This window comes from Sesamum indicum, linkage group LG11, assembly GCF_000512975.1.
Source record: "Sesamum indicum cultivar Zhongzhi No. 13 linkage group LG11, S_indicum_v1.0, whole genome shotgun sequence".
NCBI lineage: Eukaryota > Viridiplantae > Streptophyta > Magnoliopsida > Lamiales > Pedaliaceae > Sesamum > Sesamum indicum.
In genome coordinates this window covers 11,388,113-11,411,856 of record NC_026155.1, presented here as the reverse complement: position 1 = coordinate 11,411,856, position 23,744 = coordinate 11,388,113, and the positions used below count along the sequence as shown (strand labels likewise).

The 23,744-nt window shown below is 36.0% G+C and overlaps 4 protein-coding genes across 5 annotated transcripts; 3 read left to right on the top strand and 1 right to left on the bottom strand.

Annotated features, from left to right (window-relative positions):
• Positions 2,310–14,023, top strand: LOC105174029 (probable UDP-N-acetylglucosamine--peptide N-acetylglucosaminyltransferase SPINDLY). 2 transcript variants are annotated; one of them, XM_011095988.2, is made up of 20 exons: positions 2,310–2,529; positions 2,579–2,672; positions 4,476–4,677; positions 4,883–5,316; positions 6,119–6,280; positions 6,380–6,555; positions 6,657–6,732; positions 7,241–7,369; positions 7,641–7,760; positions 7,851–7,919; positions 8,004–8,085; positions 8,537–8,631; positions 9,828–9,892; positions 10,254–10,452; positions 10,613–10,807; positions 11,201–11,295; positions 11,384–11,519; positions 11,601–11,818; positions 12,287–12,414; positions 13,153–14,023. In XM_011095988.2, exons 4-20 carry the CDS (start codon positions 4,909–4,911, stop codon positions 13,572–13,574), a joined length of 2,775 nt encoding a protein of 924 aa, XP_011094290.1. In that variant the 5' UTR covers positions 2,310–2,529; positions 2,579–2,672; positions 4,476–4,677; positions 4,883–4,908; the 3' UTR covers positions 13,575–14,023. The 2 variants fall into 2 exon arrangements, with proteins under 2 accessions (XP_011094290.1, XP_011094289.1); XM_011095987.2 differs by lacking the exon at positions 4,476–4,677.
• On the bottom strand, positions 14,506–16,948 carry LOC105174028 (peptidyl-prolyl cis-trans isomerase CYP18-2). The gene is made up of 5 exons (XM_011095985.2): positions 16,649–16,948; positions 16,464–16,525; positions 15,783–15,916; positions 15,426–15,510; positions 14,506–14,966 (listed from the first exon to the last, which is right to left on the bottom strand). Exons 1-5 carry the CDS (start codon positions 16,838–16,840, stop codon positions 14,921–14,923), a joined length of 519 nt encoding a protein of 172 aa, XP_011094287.1. The 5' UTR covers positions 16,841–16,948; the 3' UTR covers positions 14,506–14,920.
• On the top strand, positions 17,985–19,090 carry LOC105174208 (casparian strip membrane protein 1-like). The gene is made up of 3 exons (XM_011096235.2): positions 17,985–18,358; positions 18,445–18,568; positions 18,675–19,090. The coding sequence occupies exons 1-3, from the start codon at positions 18,093–18,095 to the stop codon at positions 18,891–18,893; spliced, it is 609 nt and encodes a 202-aa protein (XP_011094537.1). The 5' UTR covers positions 17,985–18,092; the 3' UTR covers positions 18,894–19,090.
• LOC105174027 (glycine-rich RNA-binding protein 4, mitochondrial) lies at positions 20,019–22,834 on the top strand. The gene is made up of 4 exons (XM_011095984.2): positions 20,019–20,261; positions 22,092–22,160; positions 22,248–22,354; positions 22,443–22,834. Exons 1-4 carry the CDS (start codon positions 20,117–20,119, stop codon positions 22,560–22,562), a joined length of 441 nt encoding a protein of 146 aa, XP_011094286.1. The 5' UTR covers positions 20,019–20,116; the 3' UTR covers positions 22,563–22,834.

Sequence of the window (23,744 nt, the reverse complement as noted above, 5' to 3'; positions counted from 1 at the left end):
GAATTAGAAAAGTTATGGGGTCAATTTTTTTTCTTAATTTGAGCTAAAAATAGAGTTAATAAAATTGATCCAAGATAACATCTAATTGACCTAACCATTTGAACTCATCTAAGTGAAATTTCATGAGAATTGCATTCTGTCTGTCCAATTCAGAGTTGGAAGTTTATTGCACTCCATTTGGTCTGTCAATTTGTCTCATTTTTTTCCCAAGAACATCAAATTTTCATGGTGGTTGACATTTCATAAACTCATAATCAAGTTTGTCAATGTTCTTGAAAACTAGTCATGCCTTTTGGTCTACCTTTCATATTGAATCAACCCTTTTGTTTCTTAATTATGTAAACTGCAATATATGTTGAGTCATTGTAGTCTTAATATTTTAAAGGGATAATTGCAATGTCTTCCTCTCAAATATGGTGAAATTATATACAACTCTTTATGGTCTGAGAATTTATATCTGTTTTCTCTGAAATTTGCTTTGTTTAACAAATAAGTCCCTTTGTGAGTCAAATTTTACGGAATTGATGATGTTAATCAAAAAAACCCAATAAAAGCTCATATTTACCCTAAATTGACTTATTAGTGATTTATTGCAAATTAAATAAATCTTTTTATGATTAAATTACACTTACACATCTTCACATATTAATGCATGTGAGGAGGTTTATCTTTACCGTTATAGGGATATTTAGTTAGAATAATTTTGTTTGACATTCAGTGAGTCAATAGTCGGTCAATTGAGGGTAAATATCGAATCTTCATTCAGTTTTTTTGTGATATCAATAAATTCAGTAAATTTTAACTATCAGAGAGGCCTGTTGTTAGACGAAAGCAAATTCATTATTACTAGATGTAATTTTTTAAAATCACAAAAAAATTACGTATAATTATGTCAAACCTCATAAGAGAGGAGTGTATTTAACTCTATTTTGAAAGGAGTGTCATTTCCGAATCATTTTATGCTTTTCCTTTTTCTTTTTTATGACGATTAAAGTGGATTTCAAAGTCCATTCTTGAAATTGGAATCTGCAACCCATCTTTCACATGAATAAGATAATACCATTAGACTATTTAGGACAGGCCATAGGATTTATTAATGGAAACTATTGGAATAAAAGTAAGTGCTCAAAATAAATAAATAAGGGTTAATCATATTTGTCATCCGAACTATAATTATTTTTAAATTTTGATATTTAAACCTTTTTTTTTAATGTCAATTTACCATCTTAACTTTACGAAATTTTGCACTTTGTCATTTATTACTGTCTTTCAACCAAGTTTTTTTACCATATGCATTGCAAATGTGATACTTAAAGGTTATGTAATATGATATTTCTCTCACACGCAATCAACAAAAAGATGATCATATATAGCAAAGTGTAAAATTTTATAAAATTAAAATAATAAATTAACACAAATAAAAATTAAATAACAAAATATAAAAATAAATATAGTTCAAATAACAAAATATAATTATTATGCAATAAATAAATAAAAGTTGTGTATCAACGTAATGGCCACAAGTCTGACGTCTGAACCGTGTTGGGCATTGATTGAGTTCTTGGAGGGAGGGTTGCAGGGTGCTCGTTTGAATTGGGCTGGGCCCAGTCGTCACCCATGACATTATAACACTCCAAATATAAAGTTACCATGATTAAGACTATTTGGTTAAAATATTATAAAATGTTATTTTTTGTTTTAAAAATAATATCTTAAGTTATTTGGATAAAATTAAATTACGAATATCATAAGATATTAGTGATTGCAGTTCTCTTATTAATATGATTAAAATTGAAAGAGTTTGCTAAAAATTTAAAAATAAGTTAAGAATTTACTATTTTTTTTTAAAAAAAGTTTATGAGCTTCATTATGATCCAACGCGGTCATTTTTAAAGAAAATATTTAAATACTTTTCAATATTTTATAAATTCTAAAGCATATTGTCAGATATTTTGACAAGCGTATAAACTCATCTAAACGCTTTTTAAAATAAAAAAGTGGATTCTATCTAATTATGATTATGAATTTGAACCTCATTGATGTGAAGATGCTGAAAAATTCTTCATTTTGTCATATAAATTCAAATTTTAATATAAATATTGAATGTTATTTCATTGAAATTATTAATATATTTAATTAAATGTAAAATTTAAATATATGTAAAAAGAAAAACAGAATAGTATTAGAAAATTTCAAAGTTTATAGTGATTGAAATAAGAACCACATTTGGCATAATTAGGAATTAATTAATTAATTAATTAATTGAGAAATATAAAAGGGAGGAAAAAAGCAATTAAGCAAAAGAGAGAGATCGGTATAAATACTTTATGCTCTTCTTCCCCTTCCCCGAGAAGTCAGTGGCAATTACGCAATTACAGTAAAAGTGATGGGCAACAATTGAAACCTATGATAGTATATGGTGTGATTGTAGCAAGCAAACAGACGAACAGCAGGGGCTCCGTAGTTGGGAGACATCAAGCGCAACACCGAGCCCCACACCCAGCAAGAGGCCCGCCGCCATGTTTTGGTGTTCGGAGATATAGCGAAAAAGCTTCGGGATCAATTCATAGTTGGAGAGCTTCGGAGGTGTAGCGAAAAAGCTTCGGGATCAATTCATAGTTGGAGAGCTTCGGAATCAATTCATACTTGGAGGGCTGCCGAATCAATTGATAGTAAGCTCCCACTAAGTTGTTCCTTGCCGTAGTTCTGAACAATGCTTTTTTTTTTTTTTGGGCCGATTTTTTGTCGATTAATTTGGTTAAGTATGTTGTTGTTAGTGTTGTTTTTTGGATGAGTTAGAGCAAATTGCAATTATTTCTAAAGAGCAAAGGGTTGGGGAGTTCTTCAAGTGTGGGGCTGCATTCAATTTATTGAAAGTTGATAAATGTAATTCTGTTTAGGGTTTCTTTTACTGTTCTGCTCAGTGGCGAGAAATTGGTTCGAAGACTTATTTGATGCCGATTATTGGTTAAAAAAATGTGGTTTAGTATTTAATCATGGTGTTAAGGTTTCCAACTAATAATCTAAGGTGTTATACTTTCGTTATATGATCATTGCACCTGGTGTATAGTATTGGCTACCGGAATCTAGTTTGAGGATAGGTCTTATTACTATGGTATCTGCTGCTGTCACGGTCAGCATCAGTTGGCTAGCAGGCAATGAGAGGGGGGCTGGGGGCTATTGAGAGTTCACATTCTGTCATTGGTGACCCTCTTATGACTTTTGGTTTTAGAGGATGTCTTAACTTGTAGAAAAGGGATATTGTTTTATCCAGTTGGGTGGTAGTGTGTCAGTGGAATGCAGCTATGGTGGAATTTATTAGTGTTGTTTATGACACTGTGAATTGATCAAGTCAAGTGCTGGTGGGAAGAGCTGGTGTTGCTCTTGGTAGGTTGGTGATGTGGAATTGTGGTTTTGGAATCAACTTGTTCAATTGCGGGTTAGATATCTGATATTTGTCCTGGGAAAGATTTTCTTTCTTCCAGCACTGCCGGCCGAAGGAAAGGGAATACCTGGATCAGAGATTATTATGCCGTGCAAATATTATATGGACAAGACAGGAAAACACTAACCAAAAGTTTTTGAGACTGTATCTTGGTCGATTTTATACGATATTTTCTTAAGTAATCAGCATCAAAACTATGGGCCTTAGTAGTGCCGATATGACTTCAAGCACACCAGCCTGCCTGATCTCCCTGAAGAATATTACCTTTGATGATTTTGGGGTGTATATTATGCTCATATAATTTGGCGCTCCTGAATTATTGTGTACCAATTTGTTTATATTTGATCAAATGAGGCGATAGACGGGGCAGGAAGAGTAAGGTCCTCTATATTGGCTTGAAGAGGGTGGTGCGGATAATCTGAAGGCAAGACAACAAACAAAAATCACAGAGTAGCTCTGAAAATGAAAACATAAAGAAAGAGGAAGTAACAAAATTGAAACTGAAAATCTTAGCCTTGGTGCTGGTGTTGCCTAGGTACTGCATTTAATCTAGACAGAAAAGTAAATCTTGACTTGCAGATAGATTGCTTAAAATGTCTAGTCTTCTGTAAGTGGATGTCTCGTAAACTTTCCATTATACCTGATCAGATTCAAAGAATATCACGATAAATTGTGAAACATGTCTTGATGAAGTGATGTACTAGGTTGGACATGTTGCTAAAATTAAGAATATGATATAATGTTTATTATTAAACTTTGTTATGCTCTGAAGGTCAGACATTATACTCACTTCTATGTTGGTTTACCAGGAAAAAAGAGAAGAAGGTGGCTTGGTTGAACATCATGTATTTAACTGGGCCATTATTTGATTGAACCTTTCCAAGTCTATATCACTTTATTTTCATCCAAGAACAAACCTTGTTTAGATGGGTTGCAATCACACTTTAACAATTCTTCTTCATTAGCTGTTTGATGCCCATGATGCCCTCTCATAGTGATTCTATTTTTGCTCAACCCTTTTTGTGCGCAGATCAAATTTAATATGCTGCATTTGCTTATGGAGCGGTTTCAATGGAATTTTCGGTTTACACAAGGAAATGTTATTGTCCTTTATTAATCGAGCTTAATTCTTTCCTTTTCCCACACTTCCCCTTCTCCTAATATGCTGTAGCTGGTCCATTATATTTTTGGGAAGAGAAAGGGAAACCTAGACTGGTTCACTGCTAGTTTGGGTAAGGAGAACTGTTCAAACTCAATGCAGTTTTAGTGTTAATTTTTTTAAATGGGACCTGTTCTGCTACCTTGTTCAAACTAATGAGGCCTATTATTTTTCTTTAATGTTTAAGGAATGATTGTTGTTTTCAATCAAGTTGACTTTGTTTGTCATGGAAAAGTGCCATACTTTTGCATTTCTTACCATTGATTGTCTTGTTTCAGGAATCTGAGATTGTGTACCAAGTTAGATGGATTTGACAAAAAAGGATGTTGACACTGAAAAGGTAAGGGACTTACAAAATGGTCATGTTTTGCTAAAAGAAGGACAGCCTTCTTCGGGGAGCAGAAGTCCTATGGGCGTTAGCCCTATGAAGAAGAGTCTTGAGGGTAAAGATGCTCTGTCATATGCCAACATACTCCGCTCTAGGAATAAGTTTGTGGATGCACTTGCCGTCTACGAGACTGTGTTGGAGAAGGATGCTGAAAATGTTGAAGCTTATATTGGCAAAGGGATTTGCCTGCAGATGCAGAACTTGGGGAGGCTTGCGTATGAAAGTTTTGCTGAAGCCGTTAGGTTGGAACCACAAAATGCATGTGCTCTCACACATTGCGGTATCTTATATAAAGATGAGGGTCGACTGGTGGAGGCAGCTGAGGTATGCTTCTTCATTCAGCATAGATGTTGTTATAGCTTTTTTTTAAAACTTGCTGAATCAGTTTTCCTGATTCTAAGAAGCGATATCGGTTTGACTACATGAATGAGATCCTTCAGAAACCTTCACTTTTTGTGGGTTATGATGAAATTTGATCTGTTATATCCTAATAATTTATGATAAGCTCTATAGGACTTGTACTTCAGCAAATTAAAAAGTCTGAAAATGGTTTAGTGGTTCCACTTCTTCAGACTTTGAGTTTTTGTTTTTATTTTCCATACCTTCTCCCAGATATGTTCTGGCCTGCAAAAATCATGTTCATCTGGTTCATGGCTTCTACCAAGGCTATATATGTTGGGCCTAAGTTATACTTTCATCAGCTCCGTCCATTTCTCCTCATATGCTTTACTTTGACAATGTATTTTGAAGATTAGACACTGTTTTTTACACCTCTCCTACCTAATGCAGACAGAAAATTTGACTATAAAAACTCTATGAACTTAAACACTGTAGTGTTTGTTTTGCTCAAAAATATGAATTTACATCCCATGTTGGCAGTAAAAACACCACATGTCAGCTTTTCAGTCTGGTTATAAATTCCTGTTTTAGTTGGAAAATAAATGGGATAGCTGTTCAATATTGATGGAATAGTTGGAATTTTATCTGGTTGTTGGATTGTTGCTTTGGCAATCTTCAAGCCATTATCTTACCATTTAGAGTTTTCTTGGAGTTCTAAAGTAACTGGATTTTGTTTTTCCTTTCGCGGCTTTCTGCCTTTCATATTATGGAAGTTGCTTTGGTGCAGATGTATCAGAAAGCTCTAAAGGCTGACCCATCTTACAAGCTTGCAGCAGAATGCCTGGCAATTGTTTTAACGGATCTTGGAACTAGCTTAAAGCTTGCTGGTAATACTCAGGAGGGAATTCAGAAGTACTATGAAGCTATCAAAATTGACCCTCACTATGCTGTAATTCCACATTTCCCTCTTCCATAATCGTCTTTCCAGGTTAATGGGATTTTATTATTAAAGCATTTGAAAATTGATATATGAGTTTTCTGTCTGCAGCCGGCTTATTATAACCTTGGCGTTGTCTATTCGGAAATGATGCAATATGACACAGCCCTTAATTGCTATGAAAAAGCTGCAATAGAGAGGCCCATGTATGCAGAAGCATATTGCAACATGGGTGTTATCTACAAAAATCGTGGGGATTTGGAGTCAGCTATTGCCTGTTATGAAAGGTGATAAGTTAATCATTTGTCGCCTTTTCTTAGAATTTCCTGGTTTGTTTGACTTTCATCCATCTGATACTGTGTGAATTTGTTTCTTATTCTTATAACAGGTGTTTAACTGTCTCACCAAACTTTGAGATTGCAAAAAATAACATGGCCATTGCCTTAACAGATTTAGGCACAAAGGTTTGGTTTCTATTTTTCCTAATTAAATTGTGCCTTTAGATAACTCCAGCAGATAATTTTTGGATTGTCAAATATTTCTTTTTGATCAGGAAAAATGATGGTTATGATCATTAGAAAATTGTCTTACCGCATTTTTGTCCCTAGTCATTGTGTTTATTCCATTTTCTTTCAACCCTGGTAAAAACATGATGATACATTTCGTAATTGTTCAAATAAGCAAGTGCGTCCGTACAACTCTTCTTGAATCTGCCATATTTGTGATGAACTGCATATGAAGTCGGAAATATGGTAAATGTTTTTGGCCTTTGAGGGCAACTAATTTATTTCGTCACGTTACAGAATTCTATTGTGGACTTCTGCAGAAAATTATGAGCTGTATCTTGGATGTATTCTGCATTTTAACACCTCACTGTTCTTGCATTTATCACTCATATATATTGTAGAAAATTCCCAAGGAATCCCATATGGTTGTGTATTTTGATTGTTGACTCAGAACTTCTCCGTCCAGGTTAAATTGGAGGGTGATATTAACCAGGGCGTTGCATATTACAAGAAAGCTCTCTATTATAATTGGCACTACGCTGATGCCATGTACAATCTTGGTGTTGCTTATGGAGAAATGCTGAAGTTTGACATGGTAATTGGAAATAAAAATCATCAACTTCTGGTGCTTCTATTGCAAAATCAGTGCACTACCATGAGGATGTATCATATTTACTTTGTATTTTTTTTCTTGTGTCATATGATTATAATATTTTATTCAATAATATTGTACTTGTGCTAGTGCTTTCCCCTGCAGACTGGCAATCGCAGGTCAGCTTCTATTAAGGCCTCGCTTGGAGGACTTTTTTGTTTCAAACATCCTTTTCCATACCTGATTATAATTTTCTGCCATCTTACTTATGCAGGCAATTGTCTTTTATGAACTTGCATTCCACTTCAATCCCCATTGTGCAGAGGCATGTAACAATTTAGGGGTGATATACAAGGATCGTGACAACCTTGATAAAGCAGTAGAGTGTTACCAGGCAAGTTTAAAGCTTGCAAATCTTTGTTGATGTACACATGACACATCACATGTTTCATTTTTCACCTTATAATATCGTATGTATCTGCAGATGGCTTTATCAATCAAACCTAACTTTTCCCAGTCATTAAACAATCTTGGAGTTGTTTACACAGTCCAGGTTTTGTGTCTCTTGTATTTCGTGTTTATTTTTGAGTTGCTTGGTTCTGGGATGAAAAATTCATAGCTTCAGTTCTGTTTACAGGGTAAAATGGATGCTGCTGCTAGCATGATTGAGAAAGCTATTGTTGCAAATCCGACTTATGCCGAAGCATATAATAATTTAGGTCCTTCAATTTGTCTTCCATCCTCTATCAAATAAATGCAAAAGCTCTGTGATTTTATTTATAGGTTTCTTAACTGTGCTTTTCACATATGTAGCTTATTTTTAGCAATTAACAAACCTATACTTAATACTTGATAATTGAGAACCTATGATAGTCAAATAGAATGTCGGCTAAACCAACCAACATTGTGTGGTTCGGATGAGCACATGCATGCGTATTTCAGGGGTGAGGGTGGAGGGAGGTTGCTGAGAAGTGGAAACTGGAAAGTAAGGGTGTGATACATAAATAATTTGCAGGAAAGGGACCCGCATATGTGCTCATAATTAAAGATGTCTTTTCTAACTTCAGTCACTTCGAGTATGAAATATCCTATTGCTACTTTTTGGAAGTATTTTAAATAGAGATCATATCATTATCAAGTAATACATGACTATTTCTTTTGGATGTGTAGGGGTCCTCTACAGAGATGCTGGGAACATATCTCTTGCAGTTGAAGCATATGAGCAGTGCCTTAAAATAGATCCTGACTCTCGCAATGCAGGCCAGGTATCACATTTTTTAACTTATGAATGTTGTGCTCGGAGAATCTTTGTGAACATTGGATCAGCCTCTTCTTGAGAATTTACAGCCTGTAAACCTTTACTGAAAGATATGCCATATATTATACCATTCTGTTCATGTTAAATCTCTACCTCAGCAATAAAACGCATCGACAAGTTTGGCACACTGTGTTCATGTTCATTTTAAAAATTCAATCACTTTTCTGGTTAATTGCTGAGCATAAACATTCATCTTGAATGATTCTGTCTACAAACTGTTTATTTCATATATGTTTCTTCGGTTTTTTGTTTTTTTTGCACTTTATAGATGACAATGTCCAACATCGGTTGCATCGTTTCTCTTTTTGAATTTTTTAGATATATTCATAGTTAAAAGAGAATTTTTTCCTTCCCCATTTGATGCACATGCAAATTTGAAAGGACTCTACCAAAGAGATCCTTTCAACATTCCAAACGAGTTCCCCTTCTCATTCAGAGCCGGGCCATATGCTCCTATCTCATTCAGGGGTGTCACCTGCATTGTTGATTAGTTGTGAATTTGTAGCCAAACAAAGTCTTACGTCACTCTAACATTCAATGCTTCTAAAACATTATGAATGTCAGTACTCGGGCGTATTTTTATCAACACATGGTTCTGGTGTTCTGAATTGCTGTGAGCTTCTTGAATCTTACACATCCCGGACTCCTCCATCCCCTACTCAAGAAAAGGAGGGTTCATTTCTTTCTTTTCTTTTTCCTTTTTTTTCTTTGTTTGGGAGGGGGGGGGTCCGCACTGGTGAGAAAAAGGACGATGACAGCCTTGTGAAAGTGTCCCCCGACAAAGGTTGAGGTTCCATGGGAGAAAACATTGTACTTTTACAGAAGTCTAATGAGAGACAGAAGGTTACTGCCATTGAAGACATGGCAGTTGTTTTATCTTGGGGGGTTTGGTAGACATGCCAAGGATTTTAGTATTTGACTTTTTAAGGTTAATTTTCGGGGGTGAGTTCCTTACGTTTTTGGTGGTTGGTGTAGTTTCTTGGTGTCCCTCCTTTTGTGGGTGGCTGTGCCTTCTAAATCGGTTTCTGAGTACTGATTTCTTTGGCAATAATATTTTATATTCTGCCCTATTTCTATGTGATTGAATGGATTTAGGCTCATGAAAAAAAATTTCTTATCCAATTTCTCTTTTTTGTGTTGCAGAATCGATTGCTCGCAATGAACTACATAAATGAGGGTACTGATGATAAATTGTATGAGGCTCACAGGTCAATCTTTTAACCTTATGCGCACTATTTCGTTCTCCCTTTGAGCTAGAAATTGAAGTGCTGTATTTGACTATTTCCCAAATCTATTGAGTGTGGCGGCATTGCTGATTTATATCATGCACCAAAATATAGATGTGTGTAGATCTTTTGGAACACTAGTATCTTCGTGTCACATGTACGTAAGCAAGCATTTGATGTCCATATGCTTGTTTATAACACTTCGTGTGTATCCTTTCAGATATGATGGGTTGGAACTTGTTTAAGAGTAGTTTCGAAGTAAAAGTTCTTCTGTTGTGGAAAATGGAACCTTGGATTTCAATATTTATCTTTATGGTGCCCTGACTTAAATGCTTATTTGCAGAGACTGGGGTAGACGCTTCATGCGGTTATTTCCACAGTATACTTCCTGGGACAACATTAAGGATCCAGAAAGGCCGCTTGTTATTGGATATGTCTCCCCTGATTATTTTACTCATTCCGTATCATATTTTATTGAAGCGCCGCTTATATATCATGACTACGCAAATTATAAGGTGGTTGTCTATTCAGCAGTTGTGAAGGTAGAACTACGCTGTAACATCTTGAATTCTGCCCATTCTTAGCTGACTATATGTGCTGCCCCTCTCCATTACGAGCAAACAATTGTTTCTTGGTTAAATGATAGGAGCAAGTGTAGAGCCTCCAATTATATTTACAACTTGATGATCTCTGATGTGGCAGGCAGATGCAAAAACTAATAGATTCAGAGAGAGAGTCTTGAAGAACGGTGGAACATGGAGGGACATTTACGGGATTGATGAGAAAAAGGTGGCAAGCATGGTCCGAGAAGACAAAATTGATATCTTGGTGGAACTTACTGGTCATACTGCAAACAACAAGTTGGGAATGATGGCTTGCCGGCCTGCACCTGTTCAGGTATTTCTGAAAAACTTCGATACTTTATATTGAGGTAATATTCACACATTTGAAGAATTATACTCGTGTTTATATAATATAATAGTTCGATTTATCAAAATTAGCAATACCTTGAAATATTAGTGCAGGTCCATGACCTTTTAAAAATATCAACTTGGACTCTACAATGCAGCAAACTATTTTGGGTTACCTCACTTCTAGCGTTTCCACACCAAGTTCATATTTCTTTGTGTTGTTTATAGCTAGCAGAAAATCTCACTTAACAATCAACAGCTGAAGAAAACATCGAGTGAATTTGGATTGGTTGTAAAGCTGAATTTTGGACCCATGATGAGAGGACAAGGCATATTTCTTGTGCTGATACCATCTGATGCGAAATGTCTTGCTTTGTAGGTGACGTGGATTGGCTACCCTAATACAACTGGTTTGCCAACCATTGATTACAGGATAACTGATGCATTGGCTGACCCGCCTGATACGAAACAGAAGTGTGTCAATTTGTTCTTTAATATTTTCATCTTTCATCGCAATGAAAGCTGATTCCTACCTATAATACATTTTTTCGGTTAATTGCAGGCATGTTGAAGAATTAGTTCGATTACCCAATTCATTTCTGTGTTACACACCTTCCCCTGAAGCAGGGCCAGTGTGTCCAACTCCTGCTTTATCTAATGGCTTTGTTACTTTCGGTAGCTTCAACAATCTTGCAAAGGTATTTGGAATGGTCAAATAAGGATCTTTCGCATAGCATCAGATTCTATTGTTCTGACTGTTAAATATTTGAATTAATCAGATAACACCCAAAGTTCTGCAAGTCTGGGCAAGGATTCTATGTGCCGTTCCAAATTCTCGGCTTATTGTGAAGTGTAAGCCTTTTTGCTGTGACAGCGTAAGACAGCAATTTCTTTCAACACTGGAGAAGTTGGGATTGGAATCACTGCGCGTTGATCTTCTGCCTCTAATTCTTCTCAACCATGATCATATGCAAGCATATTCCTTAATGGACATCAGGTAATGTCAGTTTCTCCTTTTTCACTTGATCTGGGATGAACTAGTCCTTTAGCATTTAATTTCTTTGTGAAACAGTTGATAAACCACATTCCACAGGCTTATGCGGACAGTTCCAAGTATCAAATACTTCATTGGTGATCAATTTGGCTAGTCCTAAGATGTAACTTCAATTGTGAAGTTGTGTCCTTGTCATTGTTATGACATGATCAAATGGTCTTTTTTAAACTTTGCCTGCTATCACTTCATGTTAGTAATCATAAAAACATTTGTAGCAATCATGCTTTCCTTTGACCTAGATATGGCATAACATCTACCGCAGGAGAGTTTATCTTGTAAGACCAACACAGAAACAAATAGCTAAACGTAAATTACTTTGAGACAGACCAATGATTCTTTATTGCTAGAATCTAGAGTGTTCTTGTGCATGACATGCTTCTTGAGGTTAATGAAAGCTCTTTCTGTTCCTAGCTTGGATACTTTTCCTTATGCGGGGACAACTACCACATGTGAGTCTCTGTACATGGGAGTGCCATGTGTCACTATGGGAGGTTCTGTGCACGCCCATAATGTTGGTGTAAGTCTCCTCAAGACAGTTGGTACGTACTTCTTTCTTTTCCATGCACAGTTACTAAATTCTGGTCACTCTTTAATATTTCCGAAATAGGTGGAATTTCTTGATATCTTTATTATTGTGTGCCAGTTGATCCTTGTATCGTGGACATAGATATTTGCTCAAAAGTAGAAGAATTCATGCATGTCTGACTTCAACTTTGAATTTGTTGAATATGAGACTTAGTGATAATGTGAAAGTGAGATGTGAACAATGTTACTAATACATCACATGCATAGATACCAAGAGCCTACCACAATCTCTTTATTCCCAATAAAATTTGATTGCAAGCATGTCCTGGCTTCTTAAGCTGCAACAGTGGATGCTTCAATTATCAACAGGCGATACAGAATTCGACAGCGGATCCTTAATCGTCTGATTTTTGGTTGTTTGATCACAGTCTAAATTATGTATCTACTTATTGTGTGTTTGCCCCTCCTCGGTAGTTATGCAGCTGGTTTTCTCGGGACATTTTTAAGGCTTAAAAGGAACCACTTGCTTTCTTTTCAAACTTGAGACTCTGCTGGACATATTTATGTTGCTCTTGTGTAATAATCTTATTTATGCTAAATCCAGGTGTTAATATAAAAGTGAAGACAACCTATATTTTCTTTCACCTTCTGTACATTTGGGCATGACATGATTTGATGATAATGCAGCATAAGTTGTGACCTGCATCCAAATTATTCAGGAATGTCTGATGAACAATGTATTTGCATTACAGGGTTAAGCAACCTTGTTGCCAAGAATGAAGATGAATATGTAGAGATGGCTCTGCAGTTGGCCTCTGATATTACTGCCCTCTCAAACTTGAGAATGAAACTAAGGGATCTCATGATTAAGTCTCCTCTTTGTGATGGATCTGAATTCACTCAACACTTGGAGTCAGCATACAGGAATATGTGGTGGCGGTATTGTAAGGACGACGTTCCATCTTTGAGGCGCATGGAGATGGCACAACTGCAACCGCAACAGCAGCTTCATTCACTACAAGCAGTTCCAGAGGGGCTTGCTGTAAGGTTAGGTGAACCCACAAAAAATATTTCTAGAGATGGTCTGCTTGCGCCAGTTAAGGCTAACGGATTTAACCTGGGGCAGTCTTCCTCATTGAGTACTTCACATAGAGATGAGAATGGGTCATGTTGAGTCAAAACTGCAACTCGGGCAAATTGGGTTGGTGTTAGTTGGTCGGATGATTCATCAAACTAAGGTCCCTGGAGAATGATTAATGATCCAGTGCATCAGGTAGTTGTATTAGCCAGCAGCAAGTTTCTGTAATCCATGGTTGAGGCCCTTTGTACCATATATTTGATGGGGCTTTACATGGTAGATTGGGATGACTTGGCTTGGCAGATTTGTCTACTCTTGCAGCACTAAGGCTGAAATTGTTTTGGGAGCAGGATATTGGAAGTAGTCTAGGAAGTATTGAAATATGTATTTGATCAAGATAAAATCTAGTGGAGAAGCAAGAAAGGGTAGTGCTATGGGCTTGTATTAGGAATGATCTCTACCCCTTGGGTCATAATGGGGTTTTTGCAATATAAGGAATGATGCTATTGTTGTGGAATTTAGTTTATAGAAGGGCAATTTGTGTATGCTTTCTGTGCCTTACCGTTGTTTATGTATGGTTTCGTCTTAAATACTCGCATGCTTCTAGTATGTTATACCGTAAGTGCAAGAACAAGCATGGTATTACTAGGACTGAATTGTATCTTTAAAGTTAGTGTTAGAAGTTTGTTGACGATTAAAATGTGAGAGTTGAGAAACTGACTAATAAGGAAAGTCGAATTTCTCAGAGAAGCACCCACCAAGTGACGGCTGCGCCCAATGGCTCCAAGTAAAGTTTGCGTAGTACCATCATTTTTAGCCAGAAAAGACAGCTGAGGCCAATGAGATACCATCACCAAAAATATTTGGTGCAAGAGGAAAATAGAATGTTCCCATAAATAACTCCAAGTATAAATCACTTCTCTGCAATACTCGTTCACTTGTTAGTTTTTCTATTTGGTCCATCTTGAGGTGCTCTTCACTTACTATTTATTACTTCTTTGAAATTAAAAATATTTAAATTCAGCGCTTATAAAAGACAGATTTTATTATCCAGCCAACGCGAGGAGACCAGATATTCAAATGTTTAGTGCTGAGGGGCACCCAGAATACAGTCCCGTGCTCAACAGAAAATTCAATCTGTAGTTAAAGACTTGCCATACAACAAAATTATCAGGAAGCATAGTGGCATAGAGGAGAACTGTTCTGGTTACATTTATACGGTTTCACAGCAGCACATCAGAACCAGAGAAAGCCTCTAATGTGTGACGGAGTAACATGGCAAATATCAGAATGGCCGAACGCGGAAATCCAAGGCCTTGAAAAGTACACCACATGCAATTTTTTTTCTTTATCTGAAAATAAACTTCAGACAAAATCCACCAGTGGATGAGTATTTTGAGGGCTTCGGGAGCTAGCCAATTGGAACTTGATGTGGTAAAGAGCTAATCTTTAACAGTTGCGCGAAGTATCTTCACATCATGTACAGGCCTGCAATAGCCAAGGAACCAATAACTATTTTTCCAACCTCAGGGACATCAGTCAAAGAGATATTGAGACTAATAGCTAACACATAATTGTTCAAACACATGAAACATCAAAGTAGATCTACTACTAAAAACTAATCATGCGATCATGAATATAAATACTATTTCCTATATCCAGCAGCTTATAGAGTTAGAAGAGAAGCATATTCTGGAAACAAAATTCGTAAAGAAAGATAGTGTCGATATAGTTTTGAAACCATGGTATGGTTATTGGTCGCTAAGATGCTTGTCTAAGGTAATTCTTAATATGAAGTACAGTGTGCAAATTTCAGGGCAGGCAACATATCTCTGATCTGAGAGCGAACCCTTGCAAAACAACTGCAATTGCGCTTATCTCTCCAGCCTATATGCTAAACAGTTTCATCACCTATACAGGCAAGAGGATATGAGTAAATAGGCATACCGATCTGTGTTATCGGTTTGAACACTGCCAAGTCTCTTGACAATTTCCATTCCTCTACATACTCTTCCAAATATCGTATGTTTCCCTGTAAAACCAAAATTTTGAAACATTTGGGATTACTCTACTTGAAATTATGACATGTCAAAAATTATAAAATAATGAAGTTACAACTCATGAGAATTATGCAGAAATTGAATCCACAATAGTGAAAGTCAAACACCCAAGCAAACAAAAAACTAGCAATGCATCAGTACAACATCCGTCATTTCTTAAGTTCATCGTATCCTTCTTCACAACCTCGCAAACAAAGGAGGCTGTTTCATGCACCAATGTAATTTTTTTGAATTATATCATTACCATCCAGGGAGGGCGCAGGTGCCAAAGTTATAAAGAACTGGCTTCCGTTTGTATTTGGACCAGCATTTGCCATGGATATGATACCAGCTCCCGTATGCTTCAGTTCCCTATGTATTTCATCATCAAAGTGCTTCCTGCAGTAGAGAAATCAACGGAAAGATACAGAAGTCAAATTTTGAAACCAATTTCTTGAGACAAAGTATCATGCCACCTCATCCAAAACATCAAGTGTAGCAGGATGTGCCAGCAGATTACTAACATACTCAACGAAAAAATGTTTTGGACATATCACGGAAAGTAATTGCAATCACATCCAAGCCCAAAAAAGGAGAGATGCCCTACCATCTTTGCCTTCAGCGCATACAAACAAAATTGTCATGAAAACAATCAACACACGGTAGAAAAATAAACCAAAACGCCCAAGGGAACTGAACTCAAATCCAAGAAAAACAAGAACCACCTGTTCACAATTAAACGGCATCTAGAACTAAAACTTCTAATAAACAGATGGAATGAATACTGGAATAAAAAACAATAAATAAATCTTTAAAATCTCATACTAGATTGATAGATCGTACATGGTAATACTAAAAAAAATCATATAGCCTAGAGCAATGCAGTCCCAACTTAAAACAAAAAAAAAAAAAAGACCGAATAACGAAGAGGCTGAAAAACAAATACCCATAGATGGATTCGCCACCCCTTCCAGTTCCAGTAGGATCACCTCCTTGCACTATAAAATCCTGTAAAACCACAGAACACGCACAAACAGCCCCCCAGTACACGGCATTACACGATTATTTAAACTGTAAAACAATCAATGAAGCTTGATTTTGCGTGAGAATAAACGTGGAAGAGAGAGGAACCTTAATGATTCTGTGGAATTTGACGTTGTTATAGTAGCCCTTGCGAGCGAGCTTGATGAAGTTCTCGCAGGTTCTGGGAGCGTGGTGGTAATACATCTCAACAGTAAAAGGTCCCATGGAAGTCTCGAGAGTGACCTCCGGCGGCCCTCCGTCGGCAGTCGCCAGCGCCTCCCTCCTCTCTCGCAGCGCCATTGATTCCAGAAGAGTGTGTGTGGGTGTGTTGAAATGGGGTCAGTTCGGTCTTTTGTTGTGGATGATGGGCCGGGTCAGAATCTGTTCAAATTCATTCCTTTTTCCTTTTTCTTTTTTTATACTTTTCCATTTCTAACATCACAACTCAAAGTGTGGAGTTTTTTTCTATTTATTGTTCCTCAGTGGATTAGGGCATTGTTTGAAGAAATCTTGTTGACTCCAAATCCTTTTCTTTTTTTAATTATAAATTCAAATTGTATTTGATATTATCTTTAATATACATATATCATATTTGAAAAACTTTATGTATTTTAGAAAAAAAATTAATTATACTTAAACCCCCTCTAAAAATATAAAATTATATTTTTTTACTAAATTTGCTGATATTAACAAATAAATTGACTGAAAATTGATACTTGCACTTGACTGAGTTAATGCAGGTCAAACAATTTTTTGCGACTAAACTATCTTTATAACAGTGAAAATATACTTCTTCACATATAATGTGTGAAGATGTATAGGGTAATTTGGTTATAAAAAGATTTACTTGACTACAATAAATCAAGAATAAGTCAATCTGAAATAAATATAGATTTTTATCATAATTTTTGTTAATATCAGCAAATTTCGTAAATTTTGACTAATGAATGGACTTATTTGTTAAATGAAAGCAAATATTAGGAGATGCTAGATGTAATATTCCAAACCTTAGGACAGGAGAGTCCCTATTATTATTATTTTTTTAAAAAAATAGCAAAATCAGTTGGACTGCGGTTCGGAACCTGGTCCGCACTGAATTGATTGAAACTAATTTTATGACTATGATACGAACCGAAGACATGACCAGTTTTTATTAGATGGATTCGAGTTAGAAAATAGACATATTTATAGTAAAAACAGATAAATTGATGGTGTAATCATCCACCATTAAATAATCTAGTCAATAGCCATCCATATGATCTGCCCATTGAAAATGTGATGAAATTCTAAGACGTACATACATACATGAACAAGTTAGCAACAACTCTTCTTTGCTAGCTCCATTATCCCTACTTTTTGTTATTTATTACATTATTGTTTCTCAATAAATCAAAATGATCAGACCAACTCCTCCATGCAACTTTCTTAATTTCACTCTCTTTATATAAACCTCTTCCCTTCTCCCCATTTCCCCACCTCAGAATCAACCCTCATATCCTTCTCCATCACTGCACTGTTTCTTTCTTTCTTCTCAAGTTCGGTATTAATTCAGATGGAGAAGAGCGACGCGACAACCATTGAAATTGGAGAAACAAGCAGGGAAAGAAAAGGGAAAGCCCCCCTTCTGGGGGCTGCTGAGAATGCAAGGGCCGCCGGCTACAGAAGGGGCGTTGCCATTTTCGACCTCATCCTCCGTGTGAGTGCTGCCGTCGCCGCTTTGGCCGCCACAATCACCATGGGAACCACCGAACAGACTCTACCCTTCTTCACCCAGTTCTTCCAGTTCCAGGCCAGCTACGACGACCTCCCCACTTTCACGTGAGTCTTGGAATTATTTTTCCACTGTTTCCAGATTCATGTGCACCTACTCTAATTGTTAATGCCACTATTTGAACATTTTGCAGGTTCTTTGTCATAGCAATGTCAATAGCAACTGGGTACCTTGTTCTCTCCGTGCCATTCTCGATAGTCTGCATTGCTCGCCCTCAAGTTACAGCGCCCAGACTTCTCCTAATTCTCTGCGACACTGTAAGCTCCAATATGGCTTCCAAGTATCATTTCAAGTTCAAGATTTTTCCGTCTTATGACGATGACAGCTTCTGATAACAAATTCCTGATCCTTTTGTGGTTGTAGTTGACACTGACTCTGACAACTTCAGCCGCGGCGGCGTCGGCAGCGATAGTGTACCTGGCGCACAACGGGAACTCGGGCGCGAATTGGCTGGCGATATGCCAACAGTTCACGGATTTCTGCCAGAGGGTCAGCGGAGCGGTGGTGGCGTCGTTCATCTCGGTGGCTCTCCTCATTTTTCTGGTGGTGCTTTCCGCTCTCGCCCTACGGAAACATGGATGAGAACGGCCGTGTTCTTGATTGGAATTGATGAATTTGGTTGTAGTAATTTTCTCAAACAGGTTGATGATTGATTTGGGTTCTGTTGGTGAGGTAATCATTCTTGATTTCTAGGCCAGGAAAGGGACAAAGGCAATCAAATGTCAAAATTTGTATATTTTCCCATATTCTCAATGCAAATCAATATATGTTCTTCGGGATATATTTTCTATATGAAACTAATTTCTTATATATTCAACTTCCTTATCTATGTAATGGTTAGAATATCTGCCGGTTGCTCTGTAACACCATGACATTGGACTAGATTTTTTATTTTCAATTTTTATTGTATTTTTTTTAATTCCATTTAATGCCCATATTTATAATTTTTTTTAAAATAAAATATATGATATAATTTGTGTGGGAATAAATGTATTTTTGGTTATCAAATATAGTCACTAACGTGATTTTGATTTTCATATAATTTAAAGTTGCAATTTTGGTTCTCAAATTTTAATTTTTGGCACTTTTAGTCCTTTTGTTAAACTTAACCATGAAAAAAATTGCTATTTTCTTCTAATTTTGTGGTGTTTTTCAAGTAGTAATCTAATACACTCATAGTTTTTTTTTCTTTCTCATGCATTTTTATATATATTCTCTTATTTTACTTTACATATATTCTAAGTAATAAAATAAATAATATAATTTACAAAAGTATTTTGTTTTAAATATTATAAAAATTATGTATATAGAATAGGCCACATTTACTAGTAAAGATTATATAAAACATCATTAGTCCATTAGATTTTGTGGTCCCATCTTAAATTTTAATTGTTTTTTATTTTTGGATCATAAATAAAATGTAAGAGTTAATATACGAACTGATCAAGCAAAATTGTGGCTAAATTATTTGTCACTCAAGATTGTTATCGCAAAGAATCAAGATTCAATCGCATAAAAATTAAAATATAAAATACATATCTTTATAATTAATTTATTAATCATTAAAATTAAATTTTAAATCACATGAGAATCATTGTATATACTTCCTCATATACGCGAACAAAATTTGAACCTATATATAATTGTTGGACTTTAATTACTAGACTACAGTGAAGAGGGGTTAAATTTTAAATGTTGATTTACAATATTTTTGCATTTTCGTACCCACAACCACTTAGCCACTAATTAGCCTCCGCTTCTCTGTTTGGACACACACACACACACACACACACACAGAAGCAGCCATGGCGGCTCTTGCGAAACTTGCAAAGAACCTCATGTTCTCTTCTCATTTCTCAAGACCCAGCTCCGGTATTTTGTCATCGTCATCGCTACTTCCGATGCTGTTCATTTCTTCCAGAGGCATCGCTTCCAAGCTCTTCGTCGGAGGTAGGTACCTCTGAGCTGCCGCGAAAGTTTTGCTGGGTGAATTGCTGTTGTTTTACCTCTTTGATTGTACAGTTCCCTTTTTTCTGGGGTTTTGGAAGGGTTTATGCTAGTTTCTTGTGACATATTAACATGGTGTGATCGTGCGATGGAATGAATTTCTATAATCGGGTGATTGTTTACGAGAGGATTGGGGTTTTGATGGAGCTTAGATAAATACCTTCACGGTCAAGACTTGCATAAGACTGATTACATTTGACATTTCTTCAAAACCAATTGTGGAGTGAAAGTACTCTTAGGAAAGAGTTAACATGAAAAAGATTATTGCGGTGAATGGTATAAACCCTCGTTCTTTGCTATATGGGAACGAGCTGGGAGTTTTAACATCATACAGAAGTACTTATTGTTGGCTCTATCTTTTCTCTTTTTGGGTGGAGTTGGTGGTTCATTTATATTGAATATTCATAAACACAAGTTAAACTAACATGATGTATGCATACATATTTTTGTAGCAGTTCCAAGTTAGCCTCTAGAATAAGGGTGTGAACGACTCAGGTCAATCTGAATACCAGCTATATTTTAGTTCCTGAGCTCAAGCTCGAGTTTGAATGGATCAAACTCGGCTCTGCAGAGTTCCTCACAAGAAAGTAAGCTGACTGAATTTTCAGTCGCTTCACCTTCTGAGTCATGGTTTTTGGTTATCCAAATTGCAATATTCCTATACATCAACTGGCTAAATTATTTTTTCGGCTTTTCACTTGCTAGTGATTGATTTTCGGTTGTCTATTACTGAACCACCTTGGCATTACTGGCCCAAGCAGAAAACCATCTACACAATTGAATTTTATTTTGCAATATCAATAAAATCATTTGGATTAGAAGTGCTTGTTGACTATGCGTCTGAAGAGAGTCTCCCTTTCTGAGGCATATATAAATGCGTGCCATTGTGCGCACTTGGGATTTTCCACTGCTTGCCTACTTATATGCTCATACTAATTGCTTTCCCCATTATGTGTACTGTGGTGGTAAAGGGCAGGGAATGAAATGAATTTTGATATTAGTATGGTGTGTATTAGAGTTGCCTTTGAGAACAGTGGCTGGTGAGTACCTTGAGATGAATTTGGGGTTGCATAGGGTCCAAATATGAGGTAATGTAAAACCATGAGGGTTGTAGGGACGTCAAATCTTATTCTGATATGTAATCAAATGATAGCATATCAACATTAATAAAAACCATAAGAACTTAAAGTTAAATTAAAGCTTGCAAGTATCTGAGCTATCGAACATTAACAATCAGGCTCGAAGCCACGTTTTAGTCCTCAATTTCAAATACCATTCCAACTTGAAAATCTTGTGAGCAGAATTTATTTGTTTGCAATCTTACACTTAAATCTATCTCTAAACCCTCCCTTCCCACCCCTGAAAGGTGAAAGAACCGTGTCTTCTCTTTTCTATTTCCTTTATGAATGTTGTATATCAAGGTTGACAAGACATTTGTGCCATGTTCATTCTGTTGTATCACTATCTGAGGAAGGTTGACTAAGTTAAGCGGAATGACATGATTTTTCTAATTTTTTATTGTTAAACCTTTGTGTATAATGTTCAATGTTTTCTTACAGTATATGATAATCCTACTATATATTTTTAAAATCCTCACCTGTGTCATGATTTATAAGCATGCTGCCTCCTTGATTTGCAATCAGCATCAGCAATCTTCAGAGACTTTGGACTTTGTGCACTGAAAAATTAACCACTAGATAACCATGAGTTTACTCTCTTGTTAAATTTAAAGTTGATACATATACCTTTCAATGCAAAATGAAATTTCTGCAGGACTTTCATTTTATACCACCGAACAGGGATTGTCCGAGGCATTTTCTCAATATGGTCAAGTTGTTGAAGGTATATTTTCTATCATCACTGCTTTAGCTTTTTCCTCGAGCCATTCAAGTCAGACCCACTAGAGCTCGACTGTATTCATCTTGGCAGCGAAAATCGTGATGGACAGAGTATCAGACCGATCTAAGGGCTTTGGATTTGTCACTTATGCATCTGAAGATGAAGCTGAGAAAGCAATTGCGGAAATGAATGGGAAGGTCCGTCCCATTTTTTTCTTTTTTCTTTTCTCTTTTTAACTTAGGCACACTGAATTTTAACATGATTGTTGCTTGATACTTGCTACAGCCACTTAATGGGCGAGTTGTTTTTGTGGACTATGCTAAGCCCAGATCGGGATCAGGTAGTGGCATGCCCATAGCTAGAGGACCGCCTGAACCGGTACCAGCACCAGCACCAGAAAATTGATTTCTTGATCGCTCCTTATGTCGAGTGAAAAATATCAGATACCAGGAGAATGGGAAAGTTGGATGTCACGATGTAAAGTGGCAGTTGGCGGAAAATGGTAGATCATACATGTTGATGCGCTTCATATTCTTTACTATTACATGATTAGCATGAACCCATTGATATCAACTAAATGTTAAAATCAATATCTGTAGATTTATAAAAACAGAGTCCAGAATAGATAATTATTGACAATTCAAATATAGTTTTTTCTTTGAACTGTTAACTTAGCATTCATTTCTTCACAGACCCAAGGGTGAGAAGGAAATGGAGCAAGTACTTGCACTACGCTATTATTTCTTTAGTTTTTTTTTTTTTTAATTATTCTTTTGCTATTTTATCATTGAATTGCTAAATTGATATAAGCTTCATGACTGATGACTTTTTAATTAAGAATTCTTTTTGTACTAATAACGGCAAATAAATTATAATAGCTATGTTGAGTAATACTTCAATTCAATCAGTATATTACGTCCATCTTTCTTTTGGGTGATTGGTCATGATATCATGGCTAATCACTCTTTATTTTTTTCTACTTTGTTTTTTGTTAATCACTCGTGGCTAATCATTCTTTATTTTTTGTTTACTTTATTTTTGTCAGTCCGTGATTAGTGCCTCAAGTCTGATACATGATGTTATTTTTTCATGGTAGTGATCACAATCTAATACATCCCATTTTAATCATATTACCCAAAGTAAAGGTTGCCTAATATGACTAGCAATGGTAAATAAATTATTATAATTTACATAAGGTGATATAAATATCCACACGTCTAATGGGACTTAAATTCATAATCTCAAATTTGTTCATAGAATTTCGACCTTAAATTTTAATTAAAATTTTTTATTTACGGGACTTCAACCTTTAACTTTCATTAAGAATTCTTTTAGGAAGATGGTTTCTCTAAAATAACACAAATACCCATTTTAGATCAATTGAAAATGTGAATGTATTCTATACTCATCATAAGACAAATTATTGAAAATGGATTGACGTCAAGTAAACTTTTTCTGTCCTTCTAAATAATAATTTATGTAACCCTTTGTACCAATGTCAGGCTCTGAAATTTCAAATTGAGATCTGAGTACTACTAAGTTGTCAATTTTGGAGGCCGCGGGTTGACCGATGCATTAATGGATTCC

Bases quoted from the DNA above. Each gene is read 5' to 3' on its own strand.
- LOC105174208 (XM_011096235.2), top strand. From the start codon at position 18,093: ATGGAGAAGAGCGACGCGACAACCATTGAAATTGGAGAAACAAGCAGG. The intron at 18,359-18,444 runs GTGAGTCTTGGA...AACATTTTGCAG, and splicing joins GACGACCTCCCCACTTTCAC to GTTCTTTGTCATAGCAATGT. The intron at 18,569-18,674 runs GTAAGCTCCAAT...TTGTGGTTGTAG, and splicing joins TCCTAATTCTCTGCGACACT to TTGACACTGACTCTGACAAC.
- LOC105174029 (XM_011095987.2), top strand. From the start codon at position 4,909: ATGGATTTGACAAAAAAGGATGTTGACACTGAAAAGGTAAGGGACTTA. The intron at 6,733-7,240 runs GTTTGGTTTCTA...TTCTCCGTCCAG, and splicing joins TAACAGATTTAGGCACAAAG to GTTAAATTGGAGGGTGATAT. The intron at 11,520-11,600 runs GTATTTGGAATG...TGAATTAATCAG, and splicing joins GCTTCAACAATCTTGCAAAG to ATAACACCCAAAGTTCTGCA.
- LOC105174027 (XM_011095984.2), top strand. From the start codon at position 20,117: ATGGCGGCTCTTGCGAAACTTGCAAAGAACCTCATGTTCTCTTCTCAT. The intron at 22,161-22,247 runs GTATATTTTCTA...TCATCTTGGCAG, and splicing joins ATATGGTCAAGTTGTTGAAG to CGAAAATCGTGATGGACAGA. The intron at 22,355-22,442 runs GTCCGTCCCATT...TACTTGCTACAG, and splicing joins TTGCGGAAATGAATGGGAAG to CCACTTAATGGGCGAGTTGT.
- LOC105174028 (XM_011095985.2), bottom strand. From the start codon at position 16,840: ATGGCGCTGCGAGAGAGGAGGGAGGCGCTGGCGACTGCCGACGGAGGG. The intron at 15,917-16,463 runs GTATTTGTTTTT...TCTCTACTGCAG, and splicing joins GGTGGCGAATCCATCTATGG to GAAGCACTTTGATGATGAAA. The intron at 15,511-15,782 runs GTAATGATATAA...TTGGTTTTACAG, and splicing joins ACCTGCGCCCTCCCTGGATG to GGAAACATACGATATTTGGA.